This window comes from Coffea eugenioides, chromosome 6 (genome assembly GCF_003713205.1).
Source record: "Coffea eugenioides isolate CCC68of chromosome 6, Ceug_1.0, whole genome shotgun sequence".
NCBI classification, from domain to species: Eukaryota; Viridiplantae; Streptophyta; class Magnoliopsida; order Gentianales; family Rubiaceae; genus Coffea; species Coffea eugenioides.
Window position 1 is genome coordinate 20,544,505 of NC_040040.1, and position 16,814 is coordinate 20,561,318.

Consider the following 16,814-nt stretch of genomic DNA (forward strand, 5'->3'; position numbering starts at 1 on the left):
GAAATAATAAAGTTATTGAATCATTCTCTTTTTGAGAAGTATCTAAACTGCATTTGCCTTTTAAGAACAATCAACATAGTTGAATAGAAACCTTTCACCCGATAAATTTGACTGGTTTTTGAAACTTGAAAGATGTGACTTTGAGCAATGCCCATTAACCAGTAATCAATGCTAAACAATCCCTCCAATCACAGGTTTAAGCTAATGAATTGTGAAAAAAGATAAGTATATCTGATGCGTTACTAATTATTCAAATAATTTAAAAAATAATGCATTATTGGGACAAAAATATCGAGGAGGCAAGAAAATCCTGATCAACAAGATTATTATAACCAATCAATTCACCGGGGGAGATGTGAATGTGTACATGATCTAGGGACTTTAGAGTAATTATACAGAGTGTGTTTTGTTTTAATGGCATTTCTAACAAATTACACACAACAATTCTAGTGGTACACATTAAAACATGTATGTCATGGTGCTTGTTTAACTGTCCAGACTACCACGGAATGCTCAAATTGTTCTTCCTTATTTCTTGTTAATGTCCAGGATTGACAATTTTTTTTTTTGGGTTTTAGAAATCTGCGCTTAGAGGTTAGAATTTATTCTTTAGCACAAAGAGAGCAATAATTAGATTTAAGAACCATATGAGGATTGTGCAGTAAGTTTTTAAACTTTTTTTTTTTAAAAAAAAAGGTTGCGAGTAATTTCCTTTTAACTGTACCGCTTTTGTTGAATTTGGGTAAAATTTACCAGTTTAGTTAAAGTTGAATTTCGCATCTGTACCTGTTAAACGAATAACCATGTAATTAAAATTTCAAAATTGGTGTCTAAATTTTATCAACAAAAGAATCATTGACAAAATATGAAGATTGTGCTGGTCTACACATTGTACCAATTATTACTATATCATCAAATGTTGTATTTCGTGTTGCACATTTTAACTAAATCTATAGAAATGCAAAAGAAGGATCATTACAGCTTAAACTCAAATGTCTTAGTGTTCACATGTACGCAAATGTCATGAATTTGATTGCCCATAGAAGGCAAAAGAGATACTAAAAAGGTATTGAATTACTGGCAGCAAAATGTACTTTTAGGACCGAAACATTACTAATTTGCTCCCTTTCTCGCTAATCTCAAACAACAAAAACGAAAGAAGTTCTAGTACTTCTTTTCCTTTTTATCATAACTTAAATTGTCCGTTCTTCTTTCTTTTTTTTTAATCTGCTAAACTCACAGACTAAGCCTTATATATCTGAGCTACAATTAGATTTTTTTTAAAATGGAAATCTGTCCTTAGAATTTATAATTTTCTCTTTAGCACAAAGAGCAATAATGATTGTGAGTAATTTCCTTCTGATTGAACCGCTTTTGACAAAGGCTGCCAATTCAGTTGAAGTTCAATTTAGTAGAACCGTATGCCACTTGTTAAGAGTCCAATTCTAACTATAATTCTTTTCCTTCCCAATAAGAACGGTCAATATAGCCAATTGCGTGGCATTTTCACGAGAAATTCCACACAGCGTACCATTCAAATGCGGAAGGCCACAAACACTGCTGAGTGCTGACTGCACTGCATTTTAAGTGCGAGTCTTTCAATCCAGACTACTTAATCAGGGCGGGCGCTTACATTTCATCTATCTTATCTTAATTGCGGTCTTTCATGGTAATAGAGCATCGATGGATGTTGTATGCAGCGGATTTGTTCTTCTCATGATACTGCCTATCGCACCAGTAGCAATTGCAGGAGCAGCAAAGGAGTCTGCTGTGAATTTATTGGAAGCTGAAGCACTGCGCAAGAGTGGCTGGTGGGGAGACACTACTACTGCAACAAACGTCTCTGCCCATTGCTATTGGTATGGTATCATTTGCAACGATGCTGGTAGTGTTACCGACATACTACTTCGAAACTACGGAATTCTAGATGAGTTGACAAATTTCAGCTTCTCTTCTTTTCCGAACCTGGTTAGTCTAGATCTCATTGGAAATGGACTTCACGGAGCCATCCCACATCAAATAGGTGCACTCTCCAATCTCACCTATCTCACTTTGTCGAATAATTTTATCGAGGGCTTTATTCCCTCCTCCATCGCAAACTTGACAAATTTGGTTACTCTAAACTTGAGCTACAATTCCTTTTTTGGTCCCTCCCTCCAATCTTGGCCAATTGTCCAACCTTGACTCCCTGACCTCAGCAATAACCATTTCAATGGAAATTCCTTCAGCTCTTTTTAATTTGACAAATCTTTCCCGACTATACATTCACTCAAATCCCTCAATGGGAGGATTTCTCCCAAAAGAAATAGGAAATTTGAAGAATTTAGTTGAATTAGACTCCAGTGACCTTAATCTTTCAGGTGCCCTTCCTTCGGCCCTTTTCCGCCTAACCAAACTAGTATCTCTTTCAGGTGCTGAGAATCTTATTTATGGTTCAATTCCCTCTGAAATAGGAAATTTAAAAATTTTGAAATTTCTTGTCCTTGGGTCCAACCGGCTGACTGGACAAATCCCTCCGACCCTTGGCAATCTAAATACTCTGTTTTCTTTGGACCTCTCTTCTAACCAAATAAGTGGTTCCATACCCCTTCAACTTTCCGATATATATTCTCTAAGATTTCTAGATCTTTCCTCAAACCAACTTACTGGCTCAATTCTTACCCAATTTGGGGATCACATTCTTAAATCCGAGGTGTACTTTTTGTATTTCAATCTTTCCCACAATATTCTCTCTGGCACTGTCCCCTCGTCTCTTCTGCGACTGGGCAACGTCGACCTGTCCTATAATGCTTTGGAAGGTGAGCTTCCGTGTGAGCTTGTCAATCAGTTTGGTTCAGAAAATTTTGCCGGCAATCCAGACTTGCGTTGCCCTTCCACTCTTTGTGGCATTTCTCCTTGTGTTATGAAAAATCACAGACATCACCCCCCATACTACATCATAGGTCTTGGCGTGCCCTTCTTGGTGTTCTCATTAATTGGCGGATTAGTGCTTTATATCTTCCACAGAACCAAAGTCAAGAAAGTGGAAGTTGAGCTGATGAACAATAAACATGGAGACATTTTCAGAATATGGAACTATGATGGACATATGTTAGGGTGGTTATCTAAATTTAACCATTGGTGAAAACCATCACCTATTGAACCCAAGATCTATATGGCGATTATTAAGAAATACATTAACTGTAAAATAGCGGAAGCGTACCTGAATCCATATTGATAACCTTGATACTTGAATCCCTAGAGATTTGGGGTGGCCTTCCAGATCAACAGGTATTCACCGATCCTTTGAGAGAGGCCTTTAGTTTCTCTCTGGTATCTTTCCTGACGATGGGATATCAGGGAAGGGGTATTTTGTGGTATTAGGAAATACGACAACTAAAACGATGCCTGTGACCTGGGGACCATAACCCTATTTATAGGTAACATTCCTGTTACCTTTGGAGCCCTATTTCAGCCCATCATTGAAATAGGAGCCCATAAGTTTCTACACATAAAAGGGCCCACATCCTATTAGATACATTAAACCCAAACTATATTTGATCACTTTAATTGGGTTTAACCTTAATTGACAGTTTGCAATACATAATTATTCACATATAAGTCCAATGTTGGATTAAGGATCCAACAATCTCCCACTTGGACTATATGTGTAACCTTATAATTATATTTTGCAATTAACCGTATGAGCTCAACTTTACTGTCATTATCACAATGTATCTGCAACCAATTCGGTCCATCAATTACACCAATATAGGATCAAAGCGGCCTTTGTTACAATTTCGTAACTCGACCCATCAATGGTCACATATATCAATGCAATTGAATGACATGAATTATGATGTGGATGTGTAGCATGAAAATTTCATGTAATGTGACCAAAACATGCCTATTTCCAACTGGTCCACCTTAAATTTTATGAGATCAAACCATACCAAAATTAGAGTGCAAATAAATCCAAACTTTATTTATGCATAAAATATCCTTAAATCCTTAATAACTGAAAAATATCATAAGAGCATTTAAAATAACAAACTCCCACAAAAACTATACATCATTTAACACGACACCCATATGAGCAGTATGCTCATGAAACATTTTGGGTGGCAATCCCTTAGTAAGCGGATCCGCAACCATGGAGTTTGTCCCGATGTGCTCTATTGATAACTGTCCATTCTGCACTCTTTCTTTAACAGTCAGGAACTTGATATCTATATGTTTAGATTTGGTCGAGCTCCTATTGTTATTGGAATATAAGACTGCTGACTTATTGTCACAGAATAATTTGAGTGGTCTTTCAATGCCATCCACTACACGTAATCCTGTGACGAAATTTCGCAGCCAAATTCCCTGATTGGATGCCTCATAACAAGCTATAAACTCTGCAGCCATAGTGGAAGATGCTATGAGGGACTGTTTAGCACTCTTCCAGGATATGGCACCTCCAGCCAACAAGTAGACATAGCCTGACGTTGACTTCATAGTATCTTTGCATCCAGCATAATCGGAATCAGTATACCCAATGATCTCCAACTCATCTGACTTCCGATACGTGAGCATGTAGTCTTTTGTTTTCTGTAGATACCGTAAGACCCGTTTGGTTGCTTTCCAATGATCTAATCCAGGATTACTCAAATATCTACCCAACATTCCAGTAATGTATGCAATATCCGGACGCGTACATACTTGAGCATACATTAGACTCCCTACTGCTGAGGCATAAGGAATCTTTTGCATCTCTCTTTCCTCAAAAGCATTCTTGGGACACTGCTCAAGACTAAATTTGTCTCCTTTAGCCACAGGGGTGTCACCTGGTTTACAATTTTGCATGCCATACCTTTTAAGGACCTTTTCGATATAGCCCTTTTGTGATAGTCCTAAAATACCCCGAGAGCGATCACGGTGTATCTGTATGCCTAACACAAAAGATGCATCACCAAGATCTTTCATCTCAAAATTCTTAGTTAGAAATTTCTTGGTTTCATGCAATAGACCAATATCGTTGCTGGCAAGCAAAATGTCATCAACATACAATACCAGAAAAATATATTTGCTCCCACAGAACTTATGGTATATACAATCATCCACTAAATTCATCTCAAAACCAAATGAGATGATCACCTGATGAAATTTGAAATACCATTGTCGAGACGCTTGTTTGAGCCCATAGATGGATTTTTTAAGTTTGCAAACCATATTCTTTGGATCTCCTGATACAAAGTTTTCTGGTTGCACCATATAAATCGTCTCATCAATGTTACCATTGAGAAACGCTGTCTTTACATCCATCTGATGTAACTCAAGATCAAAATGTGCCACTAATGCCATAATAACTCTAAAGGAGTCCTTTGAAGAGACTGGAGAGAAGGTTTCTTTATAGTCGATACCTTCTTTTTGTGTAAATCCCTTAGCGACAAGACGAGCTTTGAATCTTTCCACATTGCCTTTCGAATCCCTTTTGATTTTAAATATCCATTTACAACCAATGGGTTTCGCACCTTCTGGCAATGGGACAAGATCCCAAACATCATTGTCCTTCATGGATTTAATCTCCTCATTCATGGCATCGATCCACTTTTGAGAATTTGAACTTTCCATGGCTTGACGGAAGTTGATTGGATCATCTTCCATCAATCCAGAGTCATCCTCATGTTCTTGGAGAAAAACAATGTAATCATCTGGCACTGCACTTCTCCTTTCTCTAGTGGATCTTCTTAATGGCACTGGTTCTTGAAGAGGAAGAGTTTGTTCTTCTATAACAGTTTGCTCTTCGACATTGTCTTGATTTGTTGTATCATGATCAAATTCAGGAATAGGGTCCTGAGCAAGAGTAATGACACCTGTGGGAATATTAATATATTCCTCTTTAAAGACAATGTCCCTTACTGTATGTTCTCCCCCAAACTCGACATCCTCAAAGAACCGGGCATTTCCTGTCTCAAAAATTGATTTGGCTGTGGGATCATAAAACTTGTAACCTCTGGATCTTTCAGAATATCCAATAAAATAACAACTAATCGTTCTTGAATCCAGTTTCTTTTCATTTGGCCTGTAAGGCCTTGCCTCAGCTGGACACCCCCAAACATGCAGATGCTTTAAACTGGGCTTTTTCCCTGTCCAAAGCTCATAAGGGGTTTTGATAGTTGCTTTAGTTGGAACTCTGTTAAGAATATATGCTGCAGTCTTAAGTGCTTCTCCCCAGAGTGACTCTGGTAAGGTGGAATGACATATCATACTCCTTACCATGTCTTTAAGCGTTCTATTTCGTCTTTCAGCTACACCATTCATAGTGGGTGAACCCGGCATAGTGTACTGTGGAACGATACCGCATTCCTCTAGGTATTTAGCAAATGGTCCTGGACGTTGTTCACCTGAACCGTCATATCTACCATAGTACTCACCACCACGGTCAGATCTGACGCTTTTAATTCTTTTGTTGAGTTGATTCTCAACTTCGGCCTTAAAATTTTTGAACACGTCCAGTGACTGTGACTTTTCAGAAATGAGATATATGTAGCCATATCTTGAAAAATCGTCTATGAACGTTATAAAATATTGTTGACCATTCCAAGCAGATGTAGGAAATGGTCCACAAATATCTGTATGTATAAGTTCTAAGACGTCTAAGGACCTATTGGCTTCAAATCTCCTTTTATTGGTTTGTTTCCCCTTTATACAGTTAATACAATCATTAAAATCTGTAAAATTCAAGGGGTCGAGAATTTCATTTGACACAAGTCTTTTCATTCTCCGTTTGGAGATATGTCCTAATCTCTTGTGCCATAATGCAGCTGAATTCTCATTGGCTAATTTTCTTTTAACTCCTCTAGTACTCAAATGCAGAGATTCATTAAATGAGACAATTGTGTCAATTAAATATAGATTATCGTAGTGCATTAAAGAACCAGAGCCAACCAATTTTGAATCATGAAACAATTCAAATTTTCCATTTCCAAATGAACAGAAATAACCAAATTTGTCCAAAGCAGAAATAGAAATTAAATTCCGTCTAAATGACGGTACAACAAATGTCTCATTGAGATCCAAATAAAATCCGGTCTTTAACAATAATCTAAAAACTCCAATTGCCTCAACTTGAACTGTTTTGCCATCGCCCACGTAGATATATCTTTCACTATCATTGGGCTTTCGGCAATTCAGGCAACCCTGCATAGACACACTGATGTGAGTTGTTGCACCGGAATCTAACCACCATGTGTGTCTAGGTACCGAAGTTAAATTAACCTCAGAACAAACCAAATTAAGAAGCATACCTTTCTTAGCACGCCAAGCGTGATAGTTGGTGCAATGCTTCTTTTGATGCCCTTCAGCCCCACAGAAGAAACAACTATTCTTTCCCTGATCATTTGATTTCTTTTGTTGTTTCTTTTGTGGCGCTGTACCTGCAGCTCCTTTTTCCTTCTTTCTTTTAAGTCCCTTACTTTTATTATTAGTGGTTGACACCAGATGAGCACTTTCTGTCTGCTCTTGCTTCAACCTTTCCTCTTCCTCTACACAGTGTGAGATGAGTTCATTTAGAGACCAAGTCTCCTTTTGACAATTGTAACTCACCTTAAATTGGCTAAATTGTGTAGGAAGAGATATTAAAATCAAATGCACTAGTAACTCTTCGGAGAGTTTCAACTTAAGTGCATTTAATTTCGAAGCAAGATGAGACATCTCCATGATATACTCTCTGATATTGCCTTTACCACTATATTTCATTGAAACCAGGCGTGTCAAGAGCGTACTAACTTCAGCCTTTTCGTTCTTGACAAACCTTTTTTCAATGTTCTGAAGGAACTCTTTAGCGGTTACAGTCGTTTCTGACATTGTTCCCCTGAATGCTTCTGGAACGGCCTTTTTAATGATCATCAGACACAAGCGATTTGATCTCTCCCACCTCTCATTATTTCTCTTTTCATCAGAGGTACTTTGATCTGTAAGAGGTGGGGGAGAATCATCCCTTAACGCAAGGTCGAGATCCATTACTCCAAGTACTATCAAGAGATTTTCTTTCCAGGACTTGAAGTTTGTGCCATTCAGCATAGGAATATTATTGATGTTGGAAGTAATATTTGTAAGATCATTCGCAACTGAACAGAAAACATAACATAATTAAAACAAGCTCACATAAATCAAAACAATAATAAATTCAAATAATGGCAGTCCCATCTCAAGATACCGATATTCCATTAATATTTCGTCTTTGGACAAAAATATTAACTTCTGAGTGATATCTTGGTGCAGTAATAAATACTGATAATAATAACATGTCGAAAATAAATTTTCCTTTGGGCCAATTTATAAATCACATGTAAAATCCAAATAATTATCACGTATTTATTACCACAAGTGCACATGTAATTTTATTAAATATGGACCTTCCTTTGGGCCGATCAATATTCATAAAATTACAAGTACTCAACTAGTTATATTCTAAAATAAATTAATTTTCCTAATAGAGGTCACTTTGGTGGCATATTATGTCAATTAATTTATTCCAAAATATATATAATCATACCAATATTCAAATTTAAAATTATACAAATTAAACAAAATTTTGATTAAAGTCAACTTTAGTCAACTCCAATCAACCAATTAATTGGACCAAAACTTATTGGACCAAAGGTCCATATCCATAATTTGACCCAATTTACTATTCAAGCCCAAAAAAATTTTCTTGAAATCCATAAGTACTTTACAAAATTACATATTTAATGGGCCACACATATGAATTTTATAAGGCTTGAATATTATATTTAACTTTATTAGGATTCACTTAAATTAAAGAAAACCCTAATATTCTTAACATAAATTACATGTGAACTGGCTCTTAAACAAAATACGCAGTTAAAGAAGATAGCAACAATTGATTGACCACATCCAGAGAATAAGCCAACTAAGTATCTTAGTAAAATAAAGCAGCTAAAGTTTGACTACTGTAGGATCTACCAGAATGTCATAGCAAAACAATTGATTCGTGTAACTCATGAATTGCATTAAGTGAATCGGCCAAGTGAAAACAACAAAGCAAACAACCATGGTTTGACTATTATGGGATCTGACCGAAGGCACAACCATAAGCAACTAAACAAGATAACTATTTCATTCTCGTGGGATCCACTGAATTCAATGATCTAAGTTGACCAAAGCTGCAAAACAAAGGTATAATTGATACAAGAATGCATGCCAACGGAGTCATATGCCACCGTGGAGCCCACTGAAAGTCAAAGCCATAACCTTTTGTTTTCATGGTCCAGGATTCATGTTGAATCAATAAAACCAAGTGGGACCACTGAATTTAATCAAACACTGAATCGTACAATTCATGAATTAGCTATTGTCATGAAAACTGACTGAATCCTTATTGCAAACAATCTGAGTGCCGTAAAACCCGAAAGCCGAACACAATGCAATAAATTCTTCACAAATATTATACATAATTTTCTTAAACACAAAAATTACTAAATCCATATTATTTCCTAATAATCAACCATAAGGGGCTCTGATACCACTTGTTAGGGTGGTTATCTAAATCTAACCACTGGTGAAAACCATCACCTTTAAACCCAAAATCTGTATGGCGATTATTAAGAAATACATTAACTGTAAAATAGCGGAAGCGTACCTGAATCCATATTGATAACCTTGATACTTGAATCCCTAGAGATTTGGGGTGGCCTTCCAGATCAACAGGTATTCACCGATCCTTTGAGAGAGGCCTTTAGTTTCTCTCTGGTATCTTTCCTGACGATGGGATATCAGGGAAGGGGTATTTTGTGGTATTAGGAAATACGACAACTAAAACGATGCCTGTGACCTGGGGACCATAACCCTATTTATAGGTAACATTCCTGTTACCTTTGGAGCCCTATTTCAGCCCATCATTGAAATAGGAGCCCATAAGTTTCTACACATAAAAGGGCCCACATCCTATTAGATACATTAAACCCAAACTATATTTGATCACTTTAATTGGGTTTAACCTTAATTGACAGTTTGCAATACATAATTATTCACATATAAGTCCAATGTTGGATTAAGGATCCAACACATATGGCTTACGAAGACATAATTAAAGCAACCAACGATTTTGATGTCTGTTATTGCATCGGGACAGGAGGGTATGGCTCTGTATACAGAGCGCGGTTGCCAAGCGGGAAAGTAGTGGCTTTGAAAAAGCTTCACCGTTTGGAAGGCGAGAATCCAAATTTTGACAAGAGCTTTAGGAATGAAGCCGACATGCTTTCTAAAATCAGGCACAGGAACATTGTAAAGCTCTTCGGATTCTGTCTGCACAAGCGATGCATGTTTCTGATTTATGAGTACATGGACAGAGGAAGCTTGTTTTGTATCTTGCGAGATGAAACTGAAGCTGTGGCGCTGGACTGGATTAAAAGAGTGAATTTGATCAAGGGCATTGCCGGTGCATTGTCCTACTTGCATCATGATTGTGATCCGCCAATCATTCACAGGGATGTATCAAGCAACAACATTCTTTTGAATTCACAGCTCGAAGCAACTCTTTCTGACTTTGGAACTGCGAGGATTTTGGAACTTGATTCATCAAATCAAACGGTCATTGCGGGCACCTTTGGTTACATGGCCCCAGGTAGGTTACCTTGTTATCCTAGATCACTTTCTTCTTTTCACCAACTTGTTTTTCATATGCACATATTAGGCTTAACTTTCAAGGACAGAAAAGGAAAAATTCTTCCAATTGAAATGATTATTTTGTTGAATAGTAAGTCTAGAGTTGTCCAGTTGAGATTAACTTTAATTGTATCCAAATGTATACTTACTTGTGAATGCAGAGCTAGCCTATACCATGGTGGTCACTGAAAAGTCTGATGTGTATAGCTTTGGCGTTGTGGTGCTGGAAACGCTGTTTGGAAAGCATCCACAAGAATTCCTTTCCTCCTTTTCATCACAACCCAATGAACCAATACTGCTGAAGGATCTTCTTGATGCCCGTCTGCCCCCTCCGACTAACCCTTTGGTGGTTCGAAATGTGGTTCTCGCGACTGCGTTAGCCCTGGATTGTGTCAATGCAAACCCGAAATGTCGACCAACAATGCAGCAAGTGGTGAACCGATTTGAAGAGGGCAGGCGAGAACCAACTAGGCCTTTGCACACCATCGCTGTGAATCAGCTTGTTACTCCACCAGTACTTTCACTGCCTGACCAAACCTACACAGTAGTTTAAGCACCACGAATGGCTTTCGTGTGCCATCATCCAATTTTTCTATCCATGTTTCTGCCTAAACAGAATAAGATAAGGTCAATCCAAAGTTGTATTTAAAAAAAAATAAATTTGCATAAATTCTAGCATGCATAACCTATACCCAAATTTAAAGTTCAAACTCTAAATATTTAGCATGCATTTACCTTTAGCAGCTAAAAGAGAAAAAGGAATTTCACAAGTAAGAAATGATTGAAACATAAATGGTGCAAACTTTTTTTTCTTAAAAAAATTTGCTAATATAAATGTGCAAGTTTTTATCAATCTCTAGTTTGCCGTATAAACATAGAATGATTTTCAATATGAATTTATTATATCACCTATTAGTTTTAATTCAGTAAACTTAAACAAATTCCAATTCTCAAAACTTGCTTTACCATTGTTTCTACCCAATATCATTTTCACCAATAACAACCGCAGAAAAGATTAAAAAAAAAACACAAACACCAAGTTTCGAAATGTGGAACCTATATTCAGCGGGGGTACTTTTTTGGTGCTTACGAACCCATAAGTCCATTGCTGCAATTTTTTGCTTCCTCCTAGGATGCCTCCCACCCCACCCCAAAAAAAAAAAAAAAGGTTTCCCGGTTGCTCATCAATCAGAAGGAGTTTCCTCATTGTTTCCTAATGTTTAACCAAATGTGTATAATATATAGCTTAAGAAAACGTTGTACTATTACAAGAAACTCAGGGGCACGTCAAGTACCCATAGAAACCGAGGAAAAGAGCGAGTTGATATCTGCCGGAGGAGGCCGATGGGTTGGACGGGTTTTCACAACTGGGTGGGCGGAGTAACTCTTTTTTTTAAAAATTATTTTTCGAGTCGAAGAGAGGATTACTAAACTTGGATGAATAATTAAGTAAAAGATTCAGACTACATTGTCACGAAGTCTTCTCTCTACTTTTTTTTTTTTGAGTTTATTAGAAATATATCCTTAATTCATAGTTTTCATGTGAATTACCCGTAGAGTGTGAGTCTTACCATATCAGTAAAATCTCGCTTAATCTCTAACATTTCTTATACGACTATATATAACTCTTGCTAACGATGATTTATTTAATTTTCAATTAACTCTTGCTAACAGTTGTTTCTTCTTTTTTTCACTCCAAATCTTTGGAATCTGGTTATTTGCTTTCTTACAAATTCTTACAACAATAACATGGTTATTTTGGTTAAATAATCATACAAAACATACAAAAAATAAAAAACTTAGGTAAAAATCAACATAAAGTTAAAAGTGTGAAAAGTAGTCAATTATTAGTCCAACCATGGAGTTCTTAACGTGATATTGTGTTCTAGCTGATTTTGTTGTTTTAAGAGTTTGTAAAAAAAAAGAAAAAAAGAAAACAAGAGGTGGCATTGGGAGGGCAAAAAATAAAAAATAAAAAATAAAAAAAGGGCAAGAAGCTCTGGAAAATAAAGGAACAACTGATAATTACAGTGGTGCAAGAAAATAGGAAAGTAATTAATGAGATAAAGATTAAATGGGATTTTGCTGACATGGCACGATTAGATTGATGGGTGTATTCATTATTAGGATCATTCTGATATACTTTTTACACATAACTTTAATGTATCTTTTCACAAAAATCTATCAGATATTTAACATATTTATTCATCTTTATGAGAAATTTAAAAATATTTAGTTAATCTTTAATGGATAAGTTGTAAAACCCTGTAACTTTCTATCACAAAATAGGAGACCGCAGTCAAAGGAAAAGCAAAATGCGAAACCTATTGCAGATCAAAGCAACAATGGAGCTGACTCTAAGTTGTTAATCCCCTTGCAAACTTTCGCTACTTTGGCAAGTCTTGTTTCATCCCAAAGCCTTCAACCCTTCGACTCCCAAATCATGATCTTTTCTCCTCCTCAAACGTTGCTTCTTTTAAAGCAGGCAAAGGAACTTGGGCCTCCTCTGCATGCAAAATAAGTTACAAGAAGTCCATCAAAAGTGTTGGCAATGTAAAGTATAAATCTTCTGATGATGATAATGTTGACGAAGAAATTAATGATGCTAACGATGACGCTGATGTTACTGATGCTACATGTGATGATGATGATGGTGATGGTGATGGTGATGTTGATGATGAAACTGGTATTAACGATGACGCTGATGATGAAACTAATGATACTGATGATCATAATGATGTTAATGAAGTTCCAGCTAACTCTTACAACTCTAAAGAGGTTAGCTACTAAGCAGAGAGTTTATTCTTGGGGGATATATTATGATCCTGTTTGTCAGTTCTGTTCTAGCAAAACTGAGACACTTAGCGGCTTGTGTTTGTCATGTTCCTGTTCTCAAGTGCGGGAGCACGTTCAGTCAAAACGTCTGGTATTCAGGATCTCCACGGAGTGGGAGAGTAAGTTTCAATGGATGATTAGCCATTTCTTTCAAGATAACTTACACAAATCAGGTACTTAGAGTTACCTTTGCAGCTGCAGTCTTATCATATCTGATGCAGCAGGAATAGGAAGGTTGTTGCTCCAGGAATACTCACTCATTCTATCCTGAAGGAAAAGTGTGGGGAATACTTGCTGGTTGGCATACTGTGTTTTGAGCTGAGTACTCCTTTTCCAATATTTGATAACTAGGCATACTGTTTACTTGTTCTTATTTTAGTTCCTGATGCATAGCTACTCACATAGGTTGATTACAGAAATTTTTTTAAAATTCTGCAGATTTTAGCTACTCATATAGTTAGAAAGTTGAAAGCGCTATTTGATTAGTGGTGCTTTTCTGTCTCAATTCCATTCTAGTTTTCGGACAAGAAAATTTTAATACTTATTCATCCTCCAAGTCCAATCTCACCTTATTTAATTTTGGAATTGGATATCGGCTAGTATCTCAGTGTTCTATTTGTAGTGTGTTTTATTCTTTTGTTGGTTTCATTTTTTTGGTTGGCCAAATGGATGCCGGAGCAGGTCTTATCGAGCAAACCACGTCCTTCAAAGGAATCGGATATCGGCTAGTATATCATTGCTCATTTTTTATCAACCAACCCATAATTTTCCTTTTTTATTTTTCTCTAATCACATTATCTATTCCTTTTATTTGAATTGATTATTTGTTAATAATACTTCTCATAATTTCATAATTGTTATAAAACTATTGCTAATGTGATATAGGATTTGAGTTGTTTTTGTAGTGGGTAATATGCTAAGAAAACAAGAAAATTAAACAACCTAGGGGACAGTACAGTAGTTAGTTTCTTCAACATAGTGATACAATCTTCTCATAAGAGCTAATAACTTTATCAATTGTCGTGCTAGGTTTATTGAAAATCATGCCATTTTTATCACCTCAAAAGTAAGTCATGATAGTTTTATTACTTCGAAGAATGTGAAAGACTTGTCACCATCTAGGAAATGAGATAAAGGTGATAGATATCCACAATATTAGTTATTCCATAACAATAATTTCATTTTTTAGCATTCTTTTAGCATATTGCCCATACTAATCCATTTATGTTTTTAATTAATCATTCTTTTTTTTTCTAAAATTTCTTCAATAACTATTATGTTTTCCGTTGTAACGTTCAATATCTTTTGCAAGCATTGCCTTCCAAATTATTTTTTTTACAAAATTTATTACTTGATAAATAGAAATTTTGTACATCCAAAAGGTTGGGTTCAAGACTTCCAACTTACAAAAAAGAAAAAGTTAAAAAACTCCAAAAGAATTTGTTAATACTACTAAATTCTATTTTTAATTCCAACAATCTAAAAAAAAACAAATTCTAAAAGTAGTATGATGACTAAATGAAATTTAAATGGGCCTGGGTTGATATAGATAGTGTTATTGAGTATTCTAATTCAATATCCAAAAAATAGTTTGAAACTATATTATATATTTTGAAATCATTACTCTAATGTAGAAATACATTTTCAATCCAAATAAAAGGACCAGCTAATAAAAGGCTTGTATTCATATTTAAAAAAGTTCCTATCCTTTTAGATCCAAATTGAGCCTTAATTAATAATTTTTTAATATTAATTAATATGAATTTTAATTTTATTTGTTTAATCAAAGGATTCTATCCATTTTTTATTTGAGCTGAATTTGAAATTTTTCGAATTGTGTAATCATCAATTACTTCAATTTAGAAAGAATATATGTTCCTTGTAAAGCACCATTAAAAGCTTTTTATCATAATTTCGAACTATTGTCGTGATTGCTTATCAAACAATAAATATGGCATTCAAAACTTGACACTATTTCCTTGTAAAGCACCATTAAAAGCATTTTATCATAATTTTGAACTATTGTCATGATTGCTTATCAAAAAATAAATATGGTATTCAAAACTTGACACTCTTTCTTTATATTTGTGCTAACAATTGCTTTGGAAAGTAATTAAACTTTATAAATTGAAGGTATTTTGGGATATTCGTTTAAATTGTTGATCAAGTCTAAGGTTTGGTTATCAAAAGTATCAAATCAAAGGAGGTAAGTGTAAGTTTTAAAATTTCAAGAGAGCTCAATGAAATTGTCAAAAATTTCCGAGAAGGTTTATGAAATTATCATTATAATTTTTAGTTATTAACCCTCAATATTGATAGATCAAACATGACTTTCAATGAAGAAAATTTAAATTGAAAGCGGTTGATAAATTAAAAGAGAACGAATTGATTTTTTTTTTTTTTTGAAATTCTTATCCTTCCTTTGTTGACAAGTAGTTTAATACAAGACTACCAATATTAGAAATTTAATGTAAATCAATTCACGAACTTAAATGGTGCAAGGAAGTTAATACTAAATATGAGAGGAAAATTGATCAAAAGCATAAAAAAAAATCCAAACAACCCATTATATATAACGTGACGACCCTCTTGTTTCCATTTGCATCGAAGGAAACGAAGGGAAAGGAAAGAAAAGGTTACAAAAGGTTACCAATAGAAAAGAAAGGAAATGTTAGTGGAGGAAAGTGGTTTTCATGATTTCTTAAATTAACTATAGAAAGAAAAACAAGAATAAATTAGATTTGTTGTTTGGTTTAAGGAAGGAAAAGAAAGGAAGACAAATGGCTAGTTTTTTTTGTTTTTAAATTTCCGATGTTTTTTAAAAATTTTCCGACTGGGGAGAGAGGGATTGGACTTAAGAAACGAGGAGACGATGAGAGAATTTAAATGCAGGACCTCTAATTATTGGGACCCCAACCTCGCCACTAAATCAAGACCTCCTCAATAAGTATTAGTTAACTAGCAAGAAATGAAAAAAATGAAATTTTAAATTATTTCATTTAATTTGGTTCCTTCACTTATGCGCGGAAATCAAATCTTCCAAAAATAACTCTTTCCCTCCCAATCATTTTATTTCGTCCCTCAAAAATCAATCCAGACAAAAAAAAAAATCCAAAGCTTTCCTATTCTTGTCCTTTCATTTCCCTCACATCTCTCAATCCAAACAATGCCTAACTTATGGAGAAAAGATTGTTAGGAGTTAAACTCTTGATTCAGAAAGATTGAGCTATAATTTATGGCTTCACTTTGCACTAATTTCCCAATTGACAATGAATACCTCACTATTTATTTAACAAATCTAAGTCCAAGGAAAGTTATTTATTGAT

At 35.3% G+C, this 16,814-nt stretch overlaps 1 protein-coding gene across 1 annotated transcript; it reads left to right on the plus strand.

Annotated features, from left to right (window-relative positions):
* Window positions 1-1,683: 1,683 nt before the first annotated feature.
* On the plus strand, window positions 1,684-13,839 carry LOC113773806 (probable leucine-rich repeat receptor-like protein kinase At1g35710). The gene is made up of 7 exons (XM_027318414.1): window positions 1,684-2,146; window positions 2,361-3,086; window positions 10,055-10,744; window positions 10,815-10,973; window positions 13,139-13,431; window positions 13,519-13,607; window positions 13,710-13,839. Exons 1-7 carry the CDS (start codon window positions 1,684-1,686, stop codon window positions 13,837-13,839), a joined length of 2,550 nt encoding a protein of 849 aa, XP_027174215.1.
* The last annotated feature ends 2,975 nt before the right edge of the window (window positions 13,840-16,814 follow it).